The sequence below is a fragment of the Leopardus geoffroyi genome, chromosome E2, assembly GCF_018350155.1.
Source record: "Leopardus geoffroyi isolate Oge1 chromosome E2, O.geoffroyi_Oge1_pat1.0, whole genome shotgun sequence".
NCBI classification, from domain to species: Eukaryota; Metazoa; Chordata; class Mammalia; order Carnivora; family Felidae; genus Leopardus; species Leopardus geoffroyi.
This window is the reverse complement of record NC_059335.1, coordinates 6,247,112-6,273,643: the sequence shown is the minus strand read 5'-3', so window position 1 is coordinate 6,273,643 and position 26,532 is coordinate 6,247,112. Positions and strand designations below refer to the sequence as shown.

At 44.9% G+C, this 26,532-nt stretch overlaps 1 protein-coding gene across 1 annotated transcript; it reads left to right on the top strand.

Moving 5' to 3' along the window:
• The first annotated feature begins 5,211 nt into the window (after positions 1-5,211).
• On the top strand, positions 5,212-26,195 carry LOC123578002 (zinc finger protein 665-like). Its single transcript, XM_045440487.1, has 4 exons — positions 5,212-5,280; positions 13,460-13,550; positions 15,119-15,245; positions 19,882-26,195. Exons 2-4 carry the CDS (start codon positions 13,536-13,538, stop codon positions 21,291-21,293), a joined length of 1,554 nt encoding a protein of 517 aa, XP_045296443.1. The 5' UTR covers positions 5,212-5,280; positions 13,460-13,535; the 3' UTR covers positions 21,294-26,195.
• Positions 26,196-26,532: the final 337 nt, after the last annotated feature.

Below are 26,532 nucleotides of genomic sequence, written 5' to 3'. Positions count from 1 at the left end.
CTGAGCCAGCAAGACCCCACGTAATTGACCCCAGGACAATGGTCAACCCGACCTTTGCTGCCCAGCTGCACGTCCCCACAGATCTTTGTCCCACGTTTCCTTATATAAACCTAGAAGTATTTTCAGCACTTTGGAGACAGGCTTTCAGCCGTTAGTCCCTGGTCTTCTGGGTGTTGACCTCCCTGAAATAAATTCCTTTCTTGTTCCACCACCGCTTGTGTCTCTGCCTTTGGATTTTGTCAGTGGAAAGTGGCCAAACCTGGTGTGTTTGGGGACCCCTGAGCCAGGTGCTCTTGCACCCCCGTGCCCCATTTATCTAGAAGCAAGGCAGATACAGACCCTCCAAATCCCCATCCTTTCTCCCATCGATGATTTCTGAATTGTTTGTACCCACTGATCAATAGGAACTGAAGGAAACCAGCATCTGTCAGTCCAAAATATGCCACTTTGGCATACTGAGTATTTTGAATTAAGAACACTTGAACAGCTAATATAAGAAACACTCTGACCTTTCGTTGTTTTCCTGAAAGTAGATCACCCTCCCATGTGAACGTCACCCTCCCTGTACCAGGAGGAAGACATTCCTATTACCAGAGATAGAGAATTGGGGTCCAAGATACCTATACGGACAAATCTTGTTAAACTGATCCTTATCTTCCTAGTTACTTCTTTACCAACTAGCCCAAATCTCTGTGTCTTGCCAATTCTTTACAAATTTACTGAATTTTGTCTAAAAGGTATAAAATCTTCCCACTCTACTTCTTTGGGTCTTCATTCTCTTGTGCAGGCTCCAGGGTACATGTATAAATTCAACAAAATGTGTATGCTTTTCTCCTGTGAATCTGTCTTAGGTCAGTTTAATTCTTTTTTTTTTTTTTTTTATTTAAAAAAAAAATTTTTTTTTCAACGTTTATTTATTTTTGGGACAGAGAGAGACAGAGCATGAACGGGGGAGGGGCAGAGAGAGAGGGAGACACAGAATCAGAAACAGGCTCCAGGCTCTGAGCCATCAGCCCAGAGCCCGACGCGGGGCTCGAACTCACGGACCGTGAGATCGTGACCTGGCTGAAGTCGGACGCTCAACCGACTGCGCCACCCAGGCGCCCCTGGTCAGTTTAATTCTTAAGCCAAGCCAGAGACCCAAGAGGAAAGAGAATTTTCCCCTCCTACAGAACAATGCTTGTTAATATGACCTAACCAAACTTTACTTAAGCGTCTCTCCTTCCCTTGAGGTGCCTGGCTGGCTCAGTCAGAAGAGATGTGACTCTTGATCTTATGGGTCATAAGTTTGAGCCCCATATGGGGTGTAGAGATTACTTAAATAAATAAAACTTTAAGAGGGGTGCCTGGGTGGCTCAGTTGGTTGAGTATCCAGTTTCGGCTCAGGTCATGATCTCGCGGTTTGTGAGTTCGGGCCCTGCGTCGGCTCTGTGCTGACAGCTCAGAGCCTGTAGCCTGCTTCGGATTCTGTGTCTCCCTCTCTCTCTGCCCCTCCCCTGCTCATACTGTGTCTCTCTCTGTCTCTCAAAAATAAATAAATGTTTTTTAAAAATTAAAAAATAAAACTTTAAGAAAAGCTTCTCTCCTTCCCCAAAACTCAGAATTTAGACCTCTCTTGAGCCTTATAATTCATAATAACCCCACCATTATAACAGACCCTCCTAAGAGTAAGCAACTTCAAGGTAAAACATTCTCTGATCATTTATAGGTCTTGCCACATGCTCATCCATTCTCCTATACCTGTTTGTGTGTGTGTGTGTGTGTGTGTGTGTGTGTGTGTGTGTGTTTTCCTAGACCTGTTTCCACCTTGAAATAAAATCTCTTCTCTGTTTGGCTTTGGAGACATTCGCGGATCATGTGGTTGGAACATTCTAATATAATAATTGTCTCAAGTAAAACCTGTCCTTACCTAAGTTTGATTTTTTAAAAATTTGGCAGTGGTAAGTATTTCAGTTGATTCATATTTTTTTAAAAATGTTTTTAATGTTTATTTATTTTTGAAGTAGAGAGAAACAGAGTGTGAAGGGGGGGACAGAGAGAGGGAGACACAGAATCTGAAGCAGGCTCCAGGCTTTGAGCTGTCAGCACAGAGCCCGACACAGGGCTTAAACCCACAAACCGCAAGATCATGACCTGACCTGAAGTTAGACGCTCAACTGACTGAGCCACCCAGGTGCCCCTTAGTTGATTCATCTATGTCAAGAAATATTTATTCTCTATTTTTGTGTTACCAGGTTTAATATATGTTCATCAGGTCAAATTAGTTCCTGTGTTTTTCACATTTTTGAATCTTTAATAAATGGCATCTGGTTTTATTTATTTATTTTTTGAGAGACAGAGAGAGAGAGACAGAGAGCGTGCGTGTGTGCACGTGCAAGTGGGGGGGGGCAGAGGAAAAGAGAAAGAGAGAGAATCTTAAGCAGACTTGATGCTCAGCGCAGAGTCCTGACTCAGGGCTTGATCTCGTGACTGTGAGACCATGACCTGAGCAGAAATCAAGAGTTGGATGCTTAACTGACTGAGCCACCCAGGTACCCCAAGTGGTATCTGTTTTTAAGTGACATCACAGGGAGACATGTCAAAACCTTCCTGTGGATGAGGAAATATCCTTTGTAACTTCTTGCGAATATACTTATTTTGCTCTCTTGACAATTTTATAAGCAATAAAACTCCTCATAAACAAATAGATTCATGACTCTCACCTATTATTAACTTCTCTACTGTTATGGGTTTAATGAAATGTTCCACTGTAAACTCATTTCTTTGCTTGGGATTATGGAAGTCTATACTGAAACTTCTTTCTTGTCAACACAGTATAAGCAAGGAAAAATAATTTCCATCTACTCTTCTGAGCTCTTGGCTGAGACCCCTGTAATAAAAGATAGATTAACAGGGGAAAAAAGATGTTCGGTAACACGTATACTTCCTCTATACATGGTAGAGACACAGGGAAAAATGAGTAACTCCCCAAGTAGCCTCAGCCTCCTGCTTAAATACGACCTTCAGCTAAAGACAAAAGAAATATGGGGCAACGCCAGCTATGAAGAGTTTATCCAAGAAAGCTGGGTAAACAAGGATTAAGTTTTATGCTTCTGATCACATTTTTGTGTAGGGCCATCCTTCTCTTCCTCTATAGAGGAGACACCCTTTACAAGTAGAGATTTCCTTTAAAAGTAATTCCCCTTATGAAAGGGTAACTTCCACTCTGTTCTGAGCTTCTCCTGTGTCTCCTGTTTCTCAAAATAAGCAGTTCAAAATAATCCTTACAGCAAAAGGGTGTATTTGGGGATGGCATATTCTAATGCCCTTCAATGACTAGTTAGCCATATCACATCACAGAATAATCTACCTTTTAAAGATCTCAAAATCTCTCCCAGGGGCTCAGTCGATGGAGCTGTATGACTCTTGGTCTCTGGTTTGTGAATTCAAGCCCCACGCTGGGTGTAAATATTACTCTAAAAAACTCAAATCTTGGGATGCCTGGGTGGCTCAGTCCGTTAAGCATCCAACTCTTGGTTTCGGCTCAGGTCATGATTTCGTGGTTCGTGAGATGGAGTCCCACATCAGGCTCTGCACTGATGGTCCAGGGACTGCTTGGGATTCTTTCTCCGTCTCTCTCTGCCCCTTCCTCTCCCACTTGTGCTCTCTCTCTCCAAATAAATAAATAAACTTAAAGAAATTAAATCTTAAAAAAAAATCCCTCCCAGATACCATACATTTTTTAATGTTACTAATATATCATCATATCATCATGTATCCACTTTGGGGTCATGCCAGGATATTTTCATTTTACCTGAAAATATTTTAAATATGCTAATTTCCTATCTAAACATCATATTTCAATTGATTACCATTTCTGTGGTGAAATCTTCCACATCTAGGGATGTAAGAGAATCACTTATTTCATGATAGATGTTAATTCACAGATATTGCCATAAAAATTATTGAGGGCAAAAACAAGGCTATTAGAAATTTGAAAATCCAGTTTTGCTTTTTGTAGGGTTTAAATAAAACCCTAAATAAATACCCTTAGATATATTGCACAATTAATTATTTTTTAGGTGAAAGTAAATTGAAATGTCTTTTAAGGACTATATAGTGTACAGGCTTTGTTATCCACATCTGCCAGAACATTGAGAAAAAGAAAACAAAGAAAACAACTGAAATATACTACAATTTTTTAAAAGTAACTCTGCACCCAACACGGGGCTAAAACTCACCACCACAAAATCAAGAGTTGCATGCCCTACCAGCTGAACCAACCAGGTGACCCACTACCACGTTTAGATTAAACAAACAAACAAACAAACAAACATGCTTTTTAACCACCTTCAGAGTGATAGTAAAGTGAATTTGAAATTACGTTATATTTAGAAATTATTGACTTACCCATATTGTGATGTCAACAACGTTTATCTCGAATGCATTTGAGTATAATTATCTCAAGTGTGGAACAATATAGTAAGTATAAAAAGAGCGATGTAATTTAATCTTTGTTTTAAAGTTATTGCTTTTTTAAAAGTAATAAATTATCACATGCCTTAGTCCTCCAAGCCCTACACCTCAGGTCTTGTCCCTGGGTAAGTCTCTGGAACACAGCACAGGGTTGAGTCTGACTCCGAGGTGAATGGGGAGTATAAACGGAAATGATGGCCTGGGTGCACTTGTGAAATTGCACATTCCGCCCAGGCAGAATCTTCATTTCACATTCCAGTTTGCATCCATTTGCAGTTAAGTTGTTTAACTTAACTTTAATTGCAATAGTGTTCCAGGATCCAGCCACCGCCCACATCCACCCCGCACCAAGGTCCCAGCTCCCAAGATCACTGTGTTGCTTCATCCTCTCTTGCGGGACTCGTGGCTTTTGACTTGAATCGTTTTCAGCTGTGAAGAGGAAAACATCTGACTTTCCAACATAAGTGGCGCCCACAAAACTCTAAGCTTTTACCTTAAAATTGTTTGAAACGTTAACTTGAAATAGAAAGTGCCGCTTCCCAGGATGAAGACCAGGCTGACTCTAGCACTCCCAAGCCCCGAAAACCCGGGAGGGAATCCCAGATCCCGCGCTGGAGTCGGCCCCGCCCACGCCTGTCCTCTCCGCATGCCTCGTATCTATGGTTACCGCCAGTCCCTGAGACCCCGCCTCCCTCTCCCGCCGACCTTACGCCAGCCGGGCTTCACTCTGCGCCCCGCACAGGCCCCGCCTCTTCCCTTTGCGCGCGCGCGGTTGCCTGCAGACCCGGAAGCGGGTTTCGTGGAGCGGTGGCCAGTCTGTGGAGTGTGAGTTTCGTCTTTCTTGTTTAAACCCGCCCCTCGCAGTCTCCCCTCCTCTGTCCCCGGGGTCTGGGGGCCGCTAAAATCTCCGCACCACCTCCTCCAGTCCGAGTAAATTCAGACGTCTCCGTGGGAGGCCGGGGGCTTCCCTTTTTGTTTGGAATTCGCGAGGTGGATGTTCGCTGCTCTCTGCCCCTAGAGGGCAGCGCCGGGCCGCCCCCTCGGGAGAGGCTGGTCCTTACCTGCGCCCTGAGATTCTGGAGAGCTCAGCCCTCTCCGGAGGCACGCTCACTTCCTCTCACCTGGCGTCTTTCTCAGCCGGCTACTCTTAGTTCCCCAGGCCTCACCTGTGCTGGGGAGGACTAGAAAGGGCCTGTCTTGAGACAGACCGTGCACCCGGCGCTGGATAATGTGTTTTTGTGGGAGGTGGGCATCCTGTTACACCCCACTTCTGGGTGAGAGGAATCCGGAGGAGAGGGACTGCCCATCTTAAAAACAAAAGTCAGTTATTTTACCAGCAAAATGATTTTATGCTGGAAGAAGCAGAGGAATTGCAGTTCGGAACATGCATGGAGTGGTGAATTATTGGCAAGTTGGGAGAGAAAGGGAAGGTCAGCTCTTATTTTTAGGAGGAAATTGGGGAGGGTTTTTTGTTTTTTATTTATTTTTTTAAAGAGAGAGCGCGTGCGCGAGAGCACGAGCGGGGGACGAGCAGAGAGGGAGACCGAGAATCCCAAGCGGGCTCCGTGTTGTCAGCATAGAGCCTGATGAAGGGCTCACACTTAGGAACTGCGAGATCATGACCTGAGCTGAAATCAAGGAGTCGGAGGCTTAATTGACTGAGCCACCCAGGCGCCCCCGGGGGAGTTTTAAACGGAAGTTCATTGGAGAAGAACAAGAGTTGAAGGTTGTGGCGGTTTTTCAGTGGCTGCAAGTGGTGGTCAGTGCGTCTGTTAGTGGGGCGGGAAGGGATCTTCCTTTATTTTCTTACAAGCAGGAGATGAAATTCCCGTGTGAAAAAGGACCTCCCTTGTTAAAAGTAATTCTTCTGTTCGTTCTTCCTGCTGGTTAAGCAGGGTACAGGGAGTGGTACTTGCCAGAGAGCTCCCACTTCAGGGTTTCCCTACTCCACTTTAAATGAGGTTTCCTTATTTATTTTCACAAGACCTACCGAGAGAATTACAGAAAAATGAATGAGGGAGAACCAGAAGCAGATGGCAAAGTAGCAGCAGTGGGAGAAAAGAAGGTTGAGAAATTTAGAGTAAAAAGGAAATCTCCAGAGGGATGATGGGGAGCAAAATGTAGAGAGGGGCAACAGGAGCGTGGGTAACAAAGGGGAAGGCACTTCACTTGGAGCCAAGGGAGAGGTCGAAAGAGTTGGAGTCCTGGCAGCCTGCGCGATGTGGTGCTGAGAGGAAAGAAGGGGCCAATGGGAGGAGACCACAGGAGCGGAGGGAGAAACAGCCCGGAGGGAGCCCAGCAAGCTGGGGGTGCCAGAGAGTGGGGACAGAGGGAGAGTAGCAGGGAAAGAGCACACTTAACTGGGAGAGCAGATGGGAGCTGGGGAGGAAAGAGAAATGCATGAAGATTGGGGACAATCAGAAAGGTTGGGGAGAAAGCAACAAGAAGGGGAACAGGTTACCTAATGGGTCAGAACAAGCGTGCAAGAAGAAACCCAGAGGAGAGAAACGGCGGGACAGGAGAGGGGAACAGAATGAGCAGAAACCCAAGGGGAAAATGGAAAAGCAAACCAAAAAAAAAAAAAAGAAAAGGGGCTGGGGGAGAGATAAATATTGAGAGAAGGAAAGACAGTAGTGAGCAAAGTAATCCAGATGAATGGTGAATTGGTTGGATATGGATGATGAAGTATGTTACGTCACGTATGGCTTTATAATATAATACACTTAAAATTAGCATAAATTATGCAGATAAGGGTGAGGATTGCAAAACTCCTTTCTAAAAAGCCTGTGCATCTTATAATTATTTGCTTCAGAATATACCTTCTATTTGCAATCCCTGTTCAGCCAGGAAGGCAGAGACTTCACTCAGTCATGGGTCACCCTCTTCCCTTTGCCTGGGCTCCGAGGATAGAAGTGGGGCAAGAAATGGCCATCATCACACGCTGCCTTTTTATGGAACATGAAAACTGAAAACTGTTGCTTCTTTGTAATGGATTTTGCTTTTTTCTTCCTGGTTCGCTTATATTTACATCATTTTCCTTTTTGAAGCTTGAAATACATCTTTATCCTTTCCTATAAATAATTAACTTCTGAAGTGAGCTTTGAAGGCATCCTATAAACAGTTTCTGGCATTCTTTTCTAAGCATGACCTTGCCATTTTTAAAAATTTTGGTCTCATACTTCATTGTTTAAAAAAAAATGTTTTTTTAACTTTTCTTTTTTTAAGTTCATTGTGTTTGGTTCAGACAGGTCTGTAAGCTCTCTTTGTCATGTATATTGAGAACTTCCTTTAGTATCTAGTATAATTTTAGACTGTTCCAGTGTGTACTTCGTAAACATGTCAGTAATCTCTTATGTAAGTCAAAACCTGGTTTAAGCTGTCACTTTAATATTGTTTTCTTACCTTTTATGTGATCTTTTGAAACAGTGGGCCATGAGCTACCGAATAGATATTCCCCTCAAGTTCCTCTTGCCTGCTTTTTGCAAATATTGAAGAATGGGCTGATTTACTTGGAAATGTCACCTAACAGAGCCCATCTGTTCCTGATGAGGAAATTCGTGTCTTGTTTCTATAGGTGGCCGCCTTGCAGTGTTTACAGCAGCAATTCATTATGTGTTCAAAATTTTGAATTTTGTTTTAGTGTGATGTTCTGGATAAGGGGAGTTTAGTGCCTGAGCACACAGTGATTATACCTTGAGATAAAAGTTTCCTAAGGGCGCCTGGCTGGCTCATTTGATAGAGCGTGTGACTGTTTTTAATTTTTTTTTAAGTGTTTTTATTCATTTTTGAGAGACCAAAAGAGACAGCACGAGCAGGCGAGGGGCAGAGAGAGACAGGGAGACACAGAAGCAGGCTCCAGGCTCTGAGCTGTCAGCACAGAGCCCCGACACAGGGCTCGAACTTACGAACGTTGAGATCATGACCTGAGTTGAAGTCAGACACTTAACCAACTGAACCACCTAAGTGCTCCTAGCGTGCGAATCTTGATCTCAGGGTCATGAGTTCAAGCCTAACACTGGGCTTAGAGATTATTTAAAAAGAAAAAAATAAAGGAAAAGAGAAGAAATGGAAGTTTCCTTAGCCCAGACATGTGAAAGATGGTCCTGGAATTTTTAAGAGAGAAGAGTGATGTGGGCAAACTCTGCCCACTGGGCCCTTCAGGCCACCCTATCAGAATTCAGTTGTACCCAGTTTTGCTTACTCAATGCAGACCCTCTCAGGATAACTTGGTGACATGACTCCCTTGTGGGCCTCAGTGAGCCCAGCTCAACATGGAGATGACGGACTAGACAGACACTGAATTTGAGCAACACTGAGCCCTGAATTCATTGGCAGAATACAATGCATATCTCGTGTGGCAGTTCTTGGACGGAGTGCCCAGATGTCAGTAGAATTGTAAATGGGTCCCCGTCCTCCAAAAATGAAACACGGATGGAGGCAGAGACACAGACTCTGAGTCACAGACCATCTCTCTGCAGCAGGGGTGACTCTCTCGGCAGAGTATGTCCCTCCCTGGCACTGAACCCTCTGCTGGCTCCATCGTCACCAGGACAGAATACAGACTCACTGTGGCTGCACAGCCCGAATCGTCAGGCCCTGCCAGTGTCTCCAGCCTCGTCCTGGGACCTTACCCTCTCCTCACAGTTCGCTGTGCCCCAGTCACGATCACCTTTCCTCTGTTCCCAAACACCAGCCTTTTCTGTCACAGGTCCTCGTCTCTGCTCTGACCTGATGTCCCTAAACCATGTCAGCTCTGGCCCTTTCTCCTTCAGGTTTAGGCTCAGAGATGTCTCTCCAGGCTCTCCAGCCCGACACTTCGAGTGCCCTTCCCCAGTCATCTGTCGCGTTATACAGGTTGGATCGTCTCCATTGAGTCTTTACTGTTTTGTCTCAGCTGGAGGGAGCACGAAGCCCCTCCTTCCCAGGCTGGCGGCTGCACCTCACTTTGGGCTTGGGTTGAGCTGCCGGGCCTGTGGTAGAGCTGAGTAGTCCTCGGGGAAGACCAGGGAGGCCGGGCGGGTGGTGATGCTCATGCCAGTATTTGTTCTGGGAATTTCAGTTAATGGATCGAAATCTCCTGTGGCTGCTTATTTACTCAAGAGCAGAAGGACGTACCGGGGCCTGGAAGGCCCTACAGACCAGGGGTCCCCACGTGTTCACCTGCTGCGTCACTGCCCTTCACCAGCTCCCAGGTGGCCCGGGCTGTGCACGTCACCAGGGACCGGCTGCATCCTGGGCGGGGGCTTGGCTTCCAGAAGCTATCTGCTCAGAGTCAAGAGTCTCATTTTCCCTTCAGGAAGGGTGAGGACGAGGTCAGGAGCCTCAGGGGACATAAAATAGGCACCACGAAGAACTAGAGCTTCTTGCAACTTGCTGTGAGTGGGGAGGGGAGACCTTGGTGGCCTCTGGGAAGAGATCTGGGGCCTGTCTCTCGCGTCCCACCGCACTGGATCCGGCCAACCTTTGACTGTTTTTCAACTGGACTCCCTGTTGTCCCCACTTGCTCCCAAGTGTTCCCTGGCGGGGCCACCTCGTTGGTGTCCATACTGAAGACCCGGTGTCCTTCACTCTGCGCTCGTGTCCGTTACTGGTGTGGTGCCCGTGCCTCTTGGCCCAGTTTGCTCAGGCGCGTGTGGAGGAGAGGTGGGAAGATGGGGAAAATGGAAGTGAGGCGAGAGGGGTGTGCGGGAGGGAAGCGGAAGCACGTGTGGGCCCCCAGATGGCCCAGGGGACGGTGTGTGCGCGTGTCCCGGGCATGGCTGTGGGGTGAGGGGTGTGTGGACCTGTTGGGAAAGGGTGTCTCGGTTCCCGCGGGAGCGCCTGGAAGTGGTTTGTGGGTGGTTGTGGGGCTGCATGGGTCCGTCTGGGGAGCCGTTGTCGTGGCCCAGGTTCCCCCGGACCCAGAGGCTGAGGCTGAGATTCGCCAGCTGGGGTTTAATTGGGAAACTTGATGACACTTGAGGAGACACGAAAGGAGAGGGATTAGGCAGAGGCACGTTCCCCTGTGATATTGTTCGAGCCACAGGGAGCTCTGGCCGCAGCTGGTTGGTGCCTCGGTCCTAGGGGTTGGGGGGAATCTGAGAGGTGCCCCCCAGCATCTGTTCCACACAGTAACCTGTGTGGAGTCTGTGCAAGAATCATCGTCTGACACACAGGATTTGGAGGGAAGGTCTCAGAGAACCTTCTGGATTATTCTGTGTTGCAAGTCAAGAAGGATTCAGATGCATTTTGGAAGATCTAAGTGAGAATTTTGAATGTTTAAGAAGGTATTGGGATCTCATGGGGACTCATGCATCCTTGTAGACATCTGTTGACAGGTAGGAGAGTGGTCTGAGTGAAGGATCTTGACTCTTTTTTTCTTTAATCTCGACACCCAGCGTGAGGCTCGAACTCACGACCCCAACCAAGATCAAGAGTCGCATGTTCTACTGACCGAGCCAGCCAGGCGCGCTGGATTTGGCTTTCTGTGCCTCCCCTGCACCTGGTCAGCTGCTCTGTCCCTCACGATGAAGACTCTTCCAAGGGCAAACAATACCCCTGCGCATTTCAGTGCCCCCAAATGAAGGCCATGCGAGAGGTTGCACCGCAGTCGTTTTGTGTGTTACTGAGCCAGACTGTTCCCGGGTCACCAGCCCCACCCACCGCCTCAGGACCGGATGGGATCCTTCCTCCACTCCATCTCGAGTTTGTACGCGTCAGGAAATAATTTCAGTCAGCACACGCAGATGGTGGTTTCACCCGTCTCCCACACGCACGTGCACGCCTCCCCCCCCCAAAGCCTTTTATTCACTGTCTCGTTGAATCTTTAAACCCAAACATTCTCAGGGCATCTGGGTGGCTCAGTCGGTTAAGCGTCCAACTTCGGCTTAGGTCGTGATCTTAGGTCGTGATCTCGAGCCCCACATTGGGGTCTGTGCTGACCGTACAGAACCTTCTTGGGCTTCTCTTTCTCTCCCTCTCTTCCAGCCCCTCCCTGCTCATGTGCTCTCTCGCTCGCTCGTTCTCCCTCCCTCCCTCCCTTCAAATAAACTTAAAAAAATTGTTTTAAATAACAAAGCTTTCGGGGCGCCTGGGTGGCGCAGTCGGTTAAGCGTCCGACTTCAGCCAGGTCACGATCTCGCGGTCCGTGAGTTCGAGCCCCGCGTCTGGCTCTGGGCTGATGGCTCAGAGCCTGGAGCCTGTTTCCGATTCTGTGTTTCCCTCTCTCTCTGCCCCTCCCCCGTTCATGCTCTGTCTCTCTCTGTCCCGAAAATAAATAAACGTTGGAAAAAAAAAAAATTTAAATAACAAAGCGTTCTCTATTAACTAATTTCCCCTCTGGTAAGCCCTTCTCTTCCTTACTCCCTTTCATTTTTTTTTCATGTTTCAAGTTTTTATTTAAATTCTAGTTTGTTAACATGCAGCGTAATATTAGTTTCAGGAGCAGAATGCAGTGATTCATCACCTACATACGACACCTGGTGCTCAGCACAACAAGTGGCCTCCTTAATGCGCATCCCACCCCGTGCTCCCTTTCAGGACACAAGACCCTAAAAGCCTGCTTCCACTGTCTTCAAATCTGGTCTCCACTCGTCTCATGAACCCCACCTGGTCAAGCTTTCAACAGCTACCGTGCCCCTGAGACTTTGTCTTTCAGAGCCACAGCGACCCCATTTCTCAGTCCAGGATTGAATGTCCTGTCTTTATTTTGCTTTTCCTGTCAGGGGCAGGTGGCACATGTGACCACTCCCTCTTCCTCAACACCCTTTTTTTCTTAGTTTGAGGACATCTCGCTAAGCTTTACTACCCTATTTACCTGTTGGTTTCCCCGATCACTGGTCACCTCTTAGCTTCCCTGCTGGTGTCTGCTGAACTCCCTGGGCTCCGAGTGTGGGGCACCCCGCAGCTGAGTCCTTGAACCTCTTCTCTCTGGCCACACCCCTGCCTTTCCTTATCACTTCATCTCCTCGTTCTCAGCACCATCTGCATGTCTCCTGGTTTCCGCTTCCACCAGACCTCTGCCCTGGACGCCGTCCCGTGTCCAGCTGCCTCGACATCTCTGCTAGGACGTCTGGGGCACATCCATCTTAACTTGTCCAGAACTGACTCGGCCTCCCCCAGTCACCCTCCCCCTGCACCCTCCACATTTTGGTTAAGGGCAACCCTCTACTTCCTGGGGCTTAGTGAACAGCTTGGCATAATTCTAAATATGAGATACTACATTATTTGTAAATATTTGTGTATGATGAAAAAAATCTGATGTTTGCTTCAAATGAGAGGAGGAACATAACGTTTCTTTCAAGACATGGGGGCAAATGTTAGAAGACACACCCTTCCGGATCTGCCTCCCCAGGTGCCTGTCTGTCCTCCTCCCCTGCTGGTCTCCTCACCCCACTGCTGCCACGCAGGCCTCTTCCCCTCTCCTGGGGCCAGGCTTGCTCCTGCCTGAGGGCCTCCCGGGGCCTGTCCCTCTGCCCGGAACTGTGTGGCCCTTCAGAGGTGGGTGGCAAACACGCTCCCTCCCCTGGGTCCTCGTTCTGATGCCACCTTCTCAGCGGAGCCTCTCGGACCCCCTCCCGGAGAGTCCCTTCAAATGGCCAAGGGGAGACAGGGCCTGATCTCAGTCCTAGTTAAAGTGCCTGGGGGGTTTCTGATGTGTCTCCAGCGCTGAGCACCAAGGCTGTGGTGCTACATGTCTGAGGCTGACATCAGCTCCTGACTCACGGAGAGGTGAGGGGGCCCCCGCTCTGCGTGGGGTGTGATCGGGGTGGGCCTGTGACCTGCAGGGAGGGTCAGGTCCTGCCCAGGTCCCCACTGATGCCGTGGGGGGGGGGGGGCTTCACCAGGGCAGGAGCCGGTTCTGAAGAAGAAGGGGTGGGAAGGTCACTTGCTGGCCTCTGGAGGAGTCCACTGTCCTGGGGCACCCCCCGTGTTTTCACACGGAGAGGCCTTCCCGTGTGAGGCTGCAGGACGGGAAGGACCCAGACTGACTCAAAGCATTAAGCTGCGTTTTCTTGCCACTTAGGATTGAATTCCCAAGCCTGATCCTGCCTGAGGAAGAATCCTGGAAAGGGAGGAAGAGCAAAGGAAAGGAGTCGGGAATGGCCGTCTGTCAGGTGAAGTCCTATCCTGGGTCGATTTCCTGTCTCTCATTCCTGCAAGGCCCTTCTTGGACTTGCCAACCTTGTCTGAGTCTGAAGTGTTTGTCCACACTCCCCCAGGCCTTCCCCCCCACCCCCGTCCCTTTCCTCTGCACTTAGATTCCAGCTCATCGTGACCCAGGGACCGGAGCCTATGAGGAGGGCCCTTTGTGTCGTGGAGAGTCGACTCCTCTTACTTCAGTAAATTTGAATGTGTGTGTGTGTGTGCGTGTGTGTGTGTGTGTGTGTGTGCGTGCACGTGTGCGTGTGCAGGGACGCACAAGCCTGTGGTATTTACAGACATTATTACTTCATAAATAAGTTTATGAATTTTTGAAGTTAAATCTGAAGTATTTGCATGGCTTTACATGTTTTCTACACTATCACATTAATGAGTTAAATAGCACAAGAGTGACATTTGTGTGCATGTGCGTGTGTGTGCACAGATACAAGGACCATGCTGTTAGCCTTAAACTTGTCTCTAGTTGTTTCAGGAATCCCCCTCTCAACATTCTTTTCATGCTATCTGGTATATATGTTTCATTGTTTAGGTTCAGTTCCAAAGCCTAAATATCTGGGTTCTGGAGCTTTTTCTGCCATTTCTTAGAGCATTTGACCTTGGGCAGGCTTCGGGGAATGTGTGTGATACAGTTGTCTCCTCGGTAAGATGGGAACAGATCTGTCTATGATGAGTGATGTTGAGGTCAATGGGAGTTAGTGTGTGGAAAGCATTTAGCATGATGGCTAGCACGTGGGAAGTCTTCAAGAGCCTTTACTCACCGTGGCCTTCCTCTAAAGCCATCATGGGTATTGTCTTCTCTGAAGATAACACTCATGCCTTTGCTCATCTAGATATTGAATATCACTCATTGTGACATTGATAGATATCACAACATGATGGATAACACTTCTAGATAACCTTGTATTGATTTTCTATTTAAAAAAAAAAATTTAATCTTTATTTATTTTTGAGAGAGAGAGAGGGAGGGAGGGAGGGCACAAATGGGGGAGGAACAGAGAGGGAGACACAGAATCCAAAGGAGGCTCCAGGCTCTGAGCTGTCAGCACATAGCCCGACGTGGGGTTCGAACTCATGAACTACAAGATCATGACCTGAGCTGAAGCCTGGTGTTTAACCAACTGAGCCACCCAGGCGCCCTATTTTTTTTTTTAAGTTTATTATTATTAATAATATTATTTTTTTTTTTTTAGTAATCTCTGTACCCAACATGGGGCTCAAACTCACAACCCCAAAATCAAGAGTCGCATGCTCCCAACGGGCACCCCTGATTTTCTGTTTTTATATTTTTTATATTGTCCACAAAAATGAAAAAAGCCATATTGATTTAGAGGCCATCCTAACCTCTTATGGGAACGTGTAATAAGCCAAAATTGGGGACACATAACTTGCTCAGAAATACCTTACATAGATCTGTAAGAAAACCTACTTCATCTGAATTGATCCTTACACATTTCTCGTCTTTCTGTTTTGTGTGCAGATAAGTCTCCCCGTAGCTCCTTGGTGAAATGTGTTCTCATTTCAGGGATGGTTGACCTTCAGGGATGTGGCCATAGAGTTCTCTCAGGAGGAGTGGGAGTGCCTGGACCCCGCTCAGAGGGCCTTGTACAGGGATGTGATGCTGGAGAACTACAGGAACCTGGTCTCCTTGGGTGAGGAAAATTTCCCTCCAGAAGTGGAGATCTGCCCTTGTGTGTCTGCATTCTCCCCCTTGGAGCCCCTGTCTTACTTGCTGAGATTGAAGCCCTGTTGCCTCAGATACGAAAAGCCTCATGACGTGGCATCTGGACTTCACACTTACACTTTTGTCAGATGATTTGCACACTTAATCAGGCATGCTGCCAGAACTTAAGTATGCATAAAACCTTATGAAAAGCTTAAAATACCCAATTCCTTTTTTTTCTCCCCCTGTGCTGTTGATTCACTGGTTCTTACAAGAGACCGAGATCCTCGTGTAAACTGTTCTGTAAGTATTCAGAGGAGGCAGTCAGAGGATGAATTTTTTGTTTTTTAGCTCTACTGAGGTATAACTGGCAAAGAAAATTGTAATATGTTGAAAGGGTACACTGTAGTGATTTGACATACATATACATTGTGAAAGGATTTCCATAATCAAGTTAATTAACACACGTTATGTCACATACTTACTTTTTAAAAAAATTTTTGGTGAGGACACTTAAGTTCTATTCTCTTAGCAAATTTCAATTACACGATATTACCAACTGTAGTCACCATGTGATACGTTAGCTCCGCAGACCTTGTTCACCACGTGGCTGAAATTTTGTCCCCTTTTACCAACCTTACCCCATGTCCCCTATGTCTCCCCCCTCAGCAGCCACCCATCCTACTCTGTTTTCTAAGCATGGCTTCTTGCCTGGACTCCACACTCCCTCCCTGTTACCCGTCTTACATTTTGGCCACACACCCACACTATAATTCCTACAGTTAATTCCTATAATTCCATCGTGGGACAGCATGATGGTGTTTGCCACGTCAGTCCCTTCTCTTTTCCCAAGGTTGGAATTCTGACTGCCCTGGTGCATTTACCCCTCCGTGGATTGGCAAATACCATCGCTTCTCTCATGTGCTCATTACCTCCTGCCCTCCGCTCCTGACCTTCCTTCTTTCTGGCCTTCCCTCACACGGTACCTCGATCTGGATGGACCACACCGTTCCTTACTAGCTTATGAATTGTGTAGAACTTGAACACCCTGATTCCCGCAGGCCCCCCTCACCAGCCACACTACTTACCACGTTAAGAAAGATCCCTGCTGGGGCGCCTGGGTGGCGCAGTCGGTTAAGCGTCCGACTTCAGCCAGGTCACGATCTCGCGGTCCGTGAGTTCGAGCCCCGCGTCGGGCTCTGGGCTGATGCCTCAGAGCCTGGAGCCTGTTTCCGATTCTGTGTCTCCCTCTCTCTCTGCCCCTCCCCCATTCATGCTCTGTCTCTCTCTGTCCCAAAAATAAATAAACGTTGAAAAAAAAAAATTAAAAGAAAAAAAAAAGAAAGATCCCTGCTTATCCACTGTATCGCTGTTTCAGGACACTCCAGAAATCCTTATCGCGGGGGTGACAGGGTACTCAGGGTGGCTAGGTAACACTGTTAGCACAACACAGCTCTGGTGTCTCCCTCAACGTGTTTATGTCGAAGCTCCTGATCTTGACGGTGATTTGCAGGTGTTTATGCATGAGCACACTTTGTCTGAACCCGCAGGCCCAGGTCAAATCCTGTTTCTCATACTTACTTTCTCTATGAATAAGGGTTAGAAACACAAACCCCATGTGCCTACTGTCCCTATTTAAAAAGTGGTGGTGATGTACTTCAAGGCTTTTAGCCATGTCAGTGCTATTAGAAGGCTTAAGATATTCCGTTTTATTTTTTTTTATTTTATTTTTAATTTTTTAAAATTTACATCCAGATTAGTTAGCATATAGTGAAACAATGATTTCAGGAGTACATTCCTTAATGCCCCTTACCCATTTATCCCATCTCCTCTCCCACAGCCCCTCCCGTAACCCTCAGTTTGTTCTCCATATTTATGAGTCTCTTCTGTTTTGTCCCCCTCCCTGTTTTTATATTATTTTTGTTTCCCTTCCCTTAGGTTCATCTGTTTTGTCTCTTAAAGTCTTCCTATGAGTGAAGGCATATGATTTTTGTCTTTCTCTGACTAATTTCACTTAGCATAATACCCTCCAGTTCCATCCACGTAGTTGCAAATGGCAAGATTTCATTCTTTTTGATTGTTGAGTAATACTCCATTGTGTGTGTGTGTGTGTGTGTGTGTGTGTGTGTATGTGTATATACATACACCACATCTTCTTTATCCATTCATCGATCGATGGACATTTGGGCTCTTTCCATGCTTTGGCTATTGTTGATAGTGCTGCTATAAACATGGGGGTGCATGTGTCCCTTCGAAACAGCACATCTGTATCCTGTGGATAAATGCCTAGTAGTGCAATTGCTGGGTCGTAGGGTAGTTCTATTTTAAATTTTACGAGGAACCACCATACTGTTTTCCAGAGTGGCTGCACCAGCTTGCATTGCCACCAACAGTGCCAAAGAGATCCTCTTTCTCCGCATCCTCACCAACATCTGTTGTTGCCTGAGTTGTTAATGTTAGCCATTCTGACAGGTGTAGGGTGGTATCTCTTTGTGGTTTTGATTTGTAAAGCTATTCCGTGTTTTATAGTAAAGTCTCAGAAATTCCTTGACTTTTGTAAGATACGGCAACCTTCGGTCATGATTTTGATCAGATGGTCTTTTGTCTGTGCCTTGGCTCAGCCTGCCGTAGCAAGTACCAAAACCAGATGGCTTAACTAATAGAAATTTATTTCTCACAGTTCTGGAGTCTGGCAAGTCCAAGATCTTGGTGCTAGTCAGTTCAGTTCCTGATGAGCCTTCTTCTGGTTTAGAGCACTGCCTTCTTGCCGTGTCCTTGCATGATGGAAGGAGTAAGGCAGCAAGCTCTCATATCTCTTCTTGTAACGGCCCTAATCCCATTCGCGACCCTGCACCCTCATGACCTGGTTACCTGCCAAAGACCCCACCTCCAACCCCATCATATTGGGGTGGACACAAACATTCAGGCCATGCAGCCTGCACTATATTTTGTATGTTTTTATTCTACAGTTCTGTCCAAACATTGTTTGATCTGGCCTTCATTAATAAGATTTTCACGCACAGACTCATTATTACGTATACTTTGTGGCCAGTGAACTAAAAAATTAAAGACTACTACACAGATAGGGAATTGATTAGCTGTTACATAAGTGCAGGCCGCAACTCATAATTGTGCTTTATGGGGTGCCTGCCTGGTGCAGTCGGTAGAGCATGTGACTCTTGATCTCGGGGTTGTGAGTTTGAACTCCCTGTTGGGCAGAGAGATCACTTAAAAAAAAAGTCACAATTGTGATTTCTGACTTCTTTTCCCAATTATGTTAAGTATTTCCCTGACTAGATACTTCAAAAATGAGTGGTCTTAACATAAATTCCAGTTTTCATATTGTATGCTGGTTCTGGAATAGAAGCCCTTGCTTTTTTTTTTCTCTCTCCCAAGAGAGATTTGTTGAGAATTCCACAAACTATAATTTTGTATCATTGTGGTTGCTTATTATTTCAGTCAGTCCTGCTTTTACTCTAGGTTACTAGAATGTTTTATTAACTGTCGTTATGACTTACAGATGATGGTTTTTTGGTATGCACGGTGCAGCATAGCCGACTTATACTGCTTGTTAAAAATGGCCATTCTGAGGGAATATAGTTACATGACTGGTATTCAGAAAAATATTTTTATAACATTGATTAAATTCTCCCTCATTTCCCCAGTGCTACTATAGTTTTCCAATTCTAAATTGCCATTTATTTAGATAGCACGCCTCGGTGGCTCAGTCGGTTAAGCATCCGACTTCGGCTCTGGTCATGATCTCACTGTTCGTGGGTTTGAGCCCCATGTCAGGCTCTGTGCTGACAGCTCGGAGCCTGGAGCCTGCTTTGGATTCTGTGTCTCTTTCTCTGCCCCTCCCTGCTCATGCTCTGTCTCTCTCATCTCTCAAAAATAAATAAATGTTAAAAAAAATTTAGATTACTCGTTAGATAAGTTTGTTCTGGATTATTTACCATTAGAGGATATCATGCTGTGCTTTAGAATTAGTGCCCAATAAAGACGCAGTAAATATGGACAGTACTTTTATCTCTTCAAACATGAAGCAACCATAGATTTTCTGTGAAAAATTGGCAGGTAATGGTGTGCCATTTCAGAACATGATGAGAAAATCCCCCTCTTTTCAGGGCTAACGTAAGTTTGCATACTGTGATTTTTTTTTTTTTTTTTGCCATTGATTATTTAATTTTTTTTTTTAGTGTTTGTTCATTTTTGAGAGATGGAGAGAGACAGAGCATGAGTGGGGGGAGGGGCAAAGAGAGAGGGAGACACAGAGTCCGAAGCAGGCTCCGGGCTCTGAGCTGTCATCGCAGAGCCCGATGCGGTGCTCAAACCCACGGTCTGCAAGATCATGACCTGAGCTGAAGTCGGACACTTAACCGACTAGGCCACCCAGGTGCCCCAACATTGACTATTTAAAGTAGGCTTTAAAATCAATTGGAATTACATGTAATTACCCTTTTATATTAAAGAATCCTGTACCTTTTGTGTTCCTAAAAATTGAAAGTCATGGTTGCAACAGTTCATAACTGATCAATATATGTAGTACTTTTGCTGTAATATGGTTTTCAATATGAGATTTTTCTGTAATTAATTGGAAACCTGTGGTTCTTTATATCTCGTAGCTCTCTCTCCCAAATGTGTGATCAAGGAACTGCCACCAAAAGAAAACAGTAATACAGGGGAAGTATTGCAGACAGTTATATTGGAAAGACATGAAAGCCGTGACACCGAAGATTGTGGCTTCAGAGAAATCCAGAAAAGTTTTCACGACTCTGAGTGTCAGCGGAGAGGCGGTGAAAGAAATTACGAAGGTGTGCTCGTGACCCTTAACAAAAACCTGACTGGTAGAAGAGACGCAGGGAATGAGCCGATTGAAGACAGGTCTGGACTAAGCTTTCAGTCACGTCTGGCTGGCGTGCAGATACTTCAGACTGAAGGGAAAATTTACGAATGTCACCAAGTGGCGAGGTCTGTCAACGATAGTGCCTCAGTTTCACTACTTCACACAATTCTTCCAAGAGTCCCGACCAACATCTCTAATGAACGTGGGAATGATCCCTTGCGTTCTTCATCACTCACACAAGACCAGAAAGCGCGCATCAGGGAAGAACCTTACACACGTGAGGAGTGTGACAAAGCAGTGAATCCCGGTCTACACCCCACTAGACGTCAGGTAATCCAGACAGGAGAGAAACCGTATAAATGTGACATATGTGGGAAGGTCTTCAGTCGCAACTCGCACCTCGTACGTCATCACAGAATTCACACCGGAGAGAAACCTTACCACTGCAATGAGTGTGGCAGGGCCTTCAGTGAGTGTTCAGGTCTTACGAGCCATCAGGTGATCCATACGGGAGAGAAGCCTTACAAGTGTAATGAGTGTGGCAAGGTCTTCAGTCAGAGCTCAGGCCTGGTGAGTCACCGAAGAATTCACACGGGAGAGAAGCCTTACAAGTGCAACGAATGTGGCAAAGCCTTTACCTACGGCTCACAGCTCACTAACCACCAGGTAATCCATACCGGTGTGAAACCCTACAAATGTAACGAGTGTGGCAAAGCCTTTAATCAGAGCTCACATCTCACTAGACATCAAATAATCCACACGGGAGAGAAACATTACAAGTGTGACGAATGCGGGAAGGTCTTCAGTTACGATTCACACCTTGCGCGTCATCGCAGGACTCATTCTGGAGAGAAGCCTTACCAGTGCCATGAGTGTGGCAGAGCCTTTACTATGCTGTCGAGCCTTACTTACCACCAGGTGATCCATACCAGAGAGAAACCTTACAAATGTAATGAATGCGGCAAGGTCTTCAGTCAGAGTTCAAGCCTGCCTAGTCATCGGAGAATTCATACTGGCGAGAAACCTTACCAGTGTGATCAGTGTGGCAGATCGTTCATTCAACGCTCCAACCTCACTAGACACCAGATGATCCATACTGGAGAGAAACCTTATAAGTGTAGTCATTGTGGCAAGGTCTTCACTCAGAATTCAAGCCTTGTGAGCCATCAGAGAATTCATACCGGGGAGTAATCTGACGAACGTAGGGAGTGTGACAACGCATTTGATTTGAAGTTCAAGCATGAGTCGGCATCAGAGAGCCCACACTAAAGAGAAATCACATAAATGGAACGTGTGCGGCAGAGGACTTACACAGGCTTCGCAACTCACTGGACATCGGGATCTACATCTCTGATAAAACCACATTAATGTAATGTGCATGCTAAGGCTTCTACCCATGGATCAAACCTACAGAACATCACAGGGCCCACACCGGAGAGCAGCCTTACAAATGTAATGAATCTGAGAGGGCCTTTTTTCAAACATCCTGCCTTTGATGTCTTTGATGACAGAGCGTGAGTGGGGGAGGGGCAGAGTGAAAGGGAGACACGGAATCTGAAGCAGGCTCCAGGCACTGAGCTGTCAGCACAGAGCCCGACGCGGGGCTCGAACCCACGGACCGCAAGACTGTGTGACCTGAGCCGAAGTCGGACGCTCAACCGACTGAGCCACCCAGGCGCCCTCAGAGAGTTTCTATGAGGAATAAAATAATGAAATCTCAAGTTCTCTAAAGTGAGATACCGAAATAGTACACACCACAGGATAATTGTTTTTTTTTTTTCAAAATACCACAGAATAAAGTCAAAATGTGTTAAAACTCCAGATGGGAAGATAGATAACACAGAGATAGAGCAAAGGTATATGGATACTGAGGATAATGTTCCATGGAATCTTTTCTGGTTTAAAGTATTATTGTTTTACATTTCACATTTAAAGCTATGATCATTTTTGAGCTAATATTAGTACAGGTATGAAGTTTTTGTGGAGTTTTTTTTGTTTTTTTTAAATTCTCTTAGTTTCCTTGGTACCTTTGTCCGAGTTCAATTGGAAGTACTTGTGTGGGGCCATTTCTGGGTTCTCTGTTCTTTTCCATTGATTTATTTGTGTCTCACTCCACGAATACAATGTAGTTTTGATTACTTTTTACTATATTAGAAATCTTGCATGAAGATTCTGACCACTTTATTCTTTTTCAGATGCTCTAGCTATTCTAGTTCCTTTGCCTTTCTTTATAAATTTTAGAATAATCTTGTTTGTATTGTAGAAAATACCTTGATAGAAATTACATTAATCTATCAATTTGTAATCGTTTGACATCATTTCTATGTTGTATCTTCCAGTAAATGGCTGTGGTAGGTCTCTATTTGTGTAAACTTTTATAGATTTTAGCATAAAAATCCTGTTAATGTTTTTGTTAGATTAACATATGTGTGTACTTTTTCCTTTTTGAGCAATTGTACACATAATTGTATTTTTAATTTCAGTTTCCATGTGTTAACTGCTACTGCATTGAAGTAATATAGATTTTTTTAATGTCGATCTTGAATATCTAGAATTTACTAATCTTACAGGGCGCCTGGCTGGCTCAGTTAAAGAGCATGCAACTCTTGATCTCCAGGGCATGAGTTTGAGCCCCACTTTGGGTGTAGAAATTACTAAAAAAGTAAATAAATAAACTTAAAAAAAAGAATTTACTAATCTCACTTTAGAGATTTGTAGCTTCTCTGGGCTTTTTTCTTTTTTTTTTTTTTTTAAATGTTTGTTCATTTTTGAGACAAAGACAGAGCATGACCAGGGGAGGGGCAGAGAGAGAGAGAGGGAGACACAGAATCTGAAGCAGGCTTCAGGCTCTGAGCTGTCAGCACAGAGCCTGATGTGGGACTCGAACTCACAAACCGCCAGATCATGACCTGAGCCCAAGTCAGACGCCTAACCGACTGAGCCACCCAGGAGTCCCTCTTTGGGCTTTTCTGTGTACACCATTTCGCTAGCTTCCTAATGTGGCTGTAAAAAGTTACCCCAAACTAAGTGAATTAAAACAATAAAATTTATTCTCTTTTACTTCTCCACATAAGGTGTCTAGAATGGATCCACAGCACTGTTAGCCTTCTTGATATTCCAGGGAGGAATTTGTTTCCTTGCACTTTCCAAGTTCTGGAGACTGCTTAATTGCCTTGCCTGATAGCCCACTTCCTCTAAGGTAGCATCTTAACATCTGTCCCCATCCTGCTTCTATCAGAGCAACGACTTCTCTGTGTCTCCAACTCCACTTATATCCTTCTTATCACACCCTCCTGATTATATCATGTTTGCCAGGTAATCTAGGATCATCTTGCATCTCAGGATCCTTAACTAGGGCAGAAGGACAAACTCTTTTTGCAAACTCTCTTTTGACATAGAATGTAACCCTCACAGGTTATAGGGATGAGGGCTATCCTTTTGGTGGGGGGTGAGAGGCGTGGGGAGGCATTCATCTTACTGCAACTGCAATACCTTCTGTTGATGGGTACATTATTAAACCTTCCTTTCTGGTCTACATCACTTTTCTTTCCTTATTTCATTGGCTCTAACTTATAGTACGTTGACTAGCAGTGGGAACAGAGGACCCCCTTATCTCCAGTCTGGGAGAACTATTCACTCTTTCACCCTTAAGATTGATGTTTGCTGTACGGTAATTTTGTAGCTGTTCTTATATTGAGTTGAGGAAGTTTCCCTTGGTATGTTGAGTTCCGTATATATTTTGAATATTAACATCCTTTCAGATACATAGTTTGCAAATATTTTCTCCCATTGCATAGATTGTCTTTTCACTCTTGATGGCTTCTTCTGCTGTGCAGAAAGAAGTTTGTCCCTTGTAGTTTGATGTGGTCACGCTTGCCCATTTTAGCTTTGTTCCCTCCTGCCTCCCCATGCTGTTGGGGTCAAACTCAAAAATCATTCCATAGGCCAATGTCAAGAAGCTTTCTCCTGTTTTCTTCTAGGTTTCAGGTTTTACACTTAAGTTGTTGACACATTTTTTAGTTGATTTTTAAGTGTGATGTGAGACAAAAGTCCACTTTCAACTTCTGCATAGGGATGGACATCCAATTTTCCCGGCACCGTTTGTTGAAGAGACTATTCGTTTCCCCATGGTGGGTTGTTGGCATCCTTGTTTGCACATCAGTTGACCGTAAATACATTAAGATACTTTTCTTCCCTCTGAAACAGCCTCTTAAGGGAATTTGGCTCTCTCACCCCTCCCCTTTGCCTCATCACGTTCTTCCTCAGAACTGCTATGAGGAGAATGGGTTTGGGCATTGGGGGGCCCTCCTGCCTATTTCTAGGCACAGATGCAGATAAAAGGGTGCAAAGGACGTACAGGTTGGTAAGTGGGTTTGTGGAGTTTTTGTGGCTGGAGCCTGTGTTTCAAGAGTTCCTTGTAGCACCAAGTCTTCCACTCCTAAAGGGCCCATTGGTTGCTCCACATAAAAATTAAAATTCATGGGGCACCTGAGTGGCTCACTTGGTTAAGCGACCAACTCTTGGTTTTGGCTCAGGTCATGATTTTGCAGTTTGTGGGTTCGAGCCCCACGTCGGGCTCTGCAGCTGGCAGCACGGAGTCTGCTTGGGATTCTCTGTCCCTCTCTCTCTGCCTCTCTACCCCTTACAGTCTCTCTTTCTCTCAAAATAAATAAGTAGATAAACAAAAACATTAAAATTCATGAAGACAAATGAACAAACCATCAGAAAATCCCTTGGTACCATTTCTGTCTATTCCTCTCTTCATGTTTGTTCATTTGTTCATTATTTTTTTTAAGTAATCTCTGTGCCCAACGTGGGGCTTGAACTCACCACCCTGAGTTCAAGTTGCATGCTCTACCACTGAGCCAACCAGGTGCCTCTCTTCATGTATATTTAGCAACCACCACACATAAGATCATTTTAATTATCAACAATAAGGTGAGCTGTTTCACGCAGCACTTCTGAGACCAAACGTGTGAGGTTTTCCCTACACCAACCAATTCTCCAGCTCTCTGGACACCAACTGGGTGTCTTACAATTAATTCAGTTCTGAAGCCAACTGGGAATTTCCACAGACCACAGAGATTAACGACTCAGTCTCACAACACTGCCGCCACTTCAGATGCCAATCACAAGTCCTGGGCCTCTTGTACTTCTGGCCAACTGGCTATAAATGGCTACAAATTCCAGTATATTCTTTTTTTTTTTTTTTAAGTAGGCTTCATGCCCAACAGTGAGCCCAATGCAGGGCTTGAACTCATGACCCTGTGATCAAGACATGAGCTGAGATCAAGAGTCACTCAACTGACTGAGCCATCCAGGTGCCCGAAATTCCAGTATAATCTTGAGTAGAAGTGGTGATATACAGGGTTCAGTTCTCAATTCTTTACTCCTGATCATAACAGAAATGCTTCTGACATTTGGCTGTCAAAGTTCTGTATTCATTGTAGATGGATACTATAGATCAGATTAACTTTCCTCCTCATGTTATGTACTGAACACACATTTATAGTTTAAATATAATAGTGTTTAAATGTTTAAAGTGCTTTTCTGAAGTTACTAGCATAATGGAGACGTAATCACATCATTGGGTGTATATACCACAGTATATTAAAATGCAGGCATTACTAGAGTAAAACCTTTTTAGCCATAGTGCATATTCTAATGATTCATTTTGCACCGCATTCCAGAAGTCAAACTGCTTTCTCTTTGATATCCTAAGATGAAGGATATACTAGCAATACTACATTTTTTTTTTTTTTATATGTTTGCTTCTGTTCTGAAAAAATTTTGTCTGTAAGTGGGGAGAACTGTGAATAAATACCTTGAAAAAGTGGGAAAGTTCCCTGGAAGGTGATCAGAGTCCTGTTGAATATTCAAAGTTTTCAAGTTATGGATGCTTTTCTGATTTCTAATTCTTAATTCCATTTTAGTGATCTATCTGCACGGAAACTATTCTCAGTTCTCAAATTAGTAAAGATAAAGTTGTTCACAGTAATTCCTACAGGTTTTGAAAATCTCTTATCAATAGTCTTACTGTAATTAGTATTCATAAGTACTAATACTAATAAATATAGTTTAATTAGTATTGTTCATGTGCCTATCTTTAGTCAATATTTTAAAAGATTTACCTGCTGTATCAATTTTGATAAGACATTAGTTTTATTCTACTTTTCATTATATTCAATATAAATCTCATTTCTGCCCTTTTTTGGGCTTACGCTGTATCTTTTTTAAAAGTCTTGAATTGGACTTGTAGGATTGATATGTCCAGTGAACTTTTAATATGTAAATTTGCAGCTAACTTATTTCCTCCAGAGATTTTTTTCATTAAATAAATACCAGAAGTCTGAACCAGAATTTTCTTACCTTTTCATATACAAAAACTAGTTATCAAAATAAATAGCAACTATTACTTAGGTGTTCAATT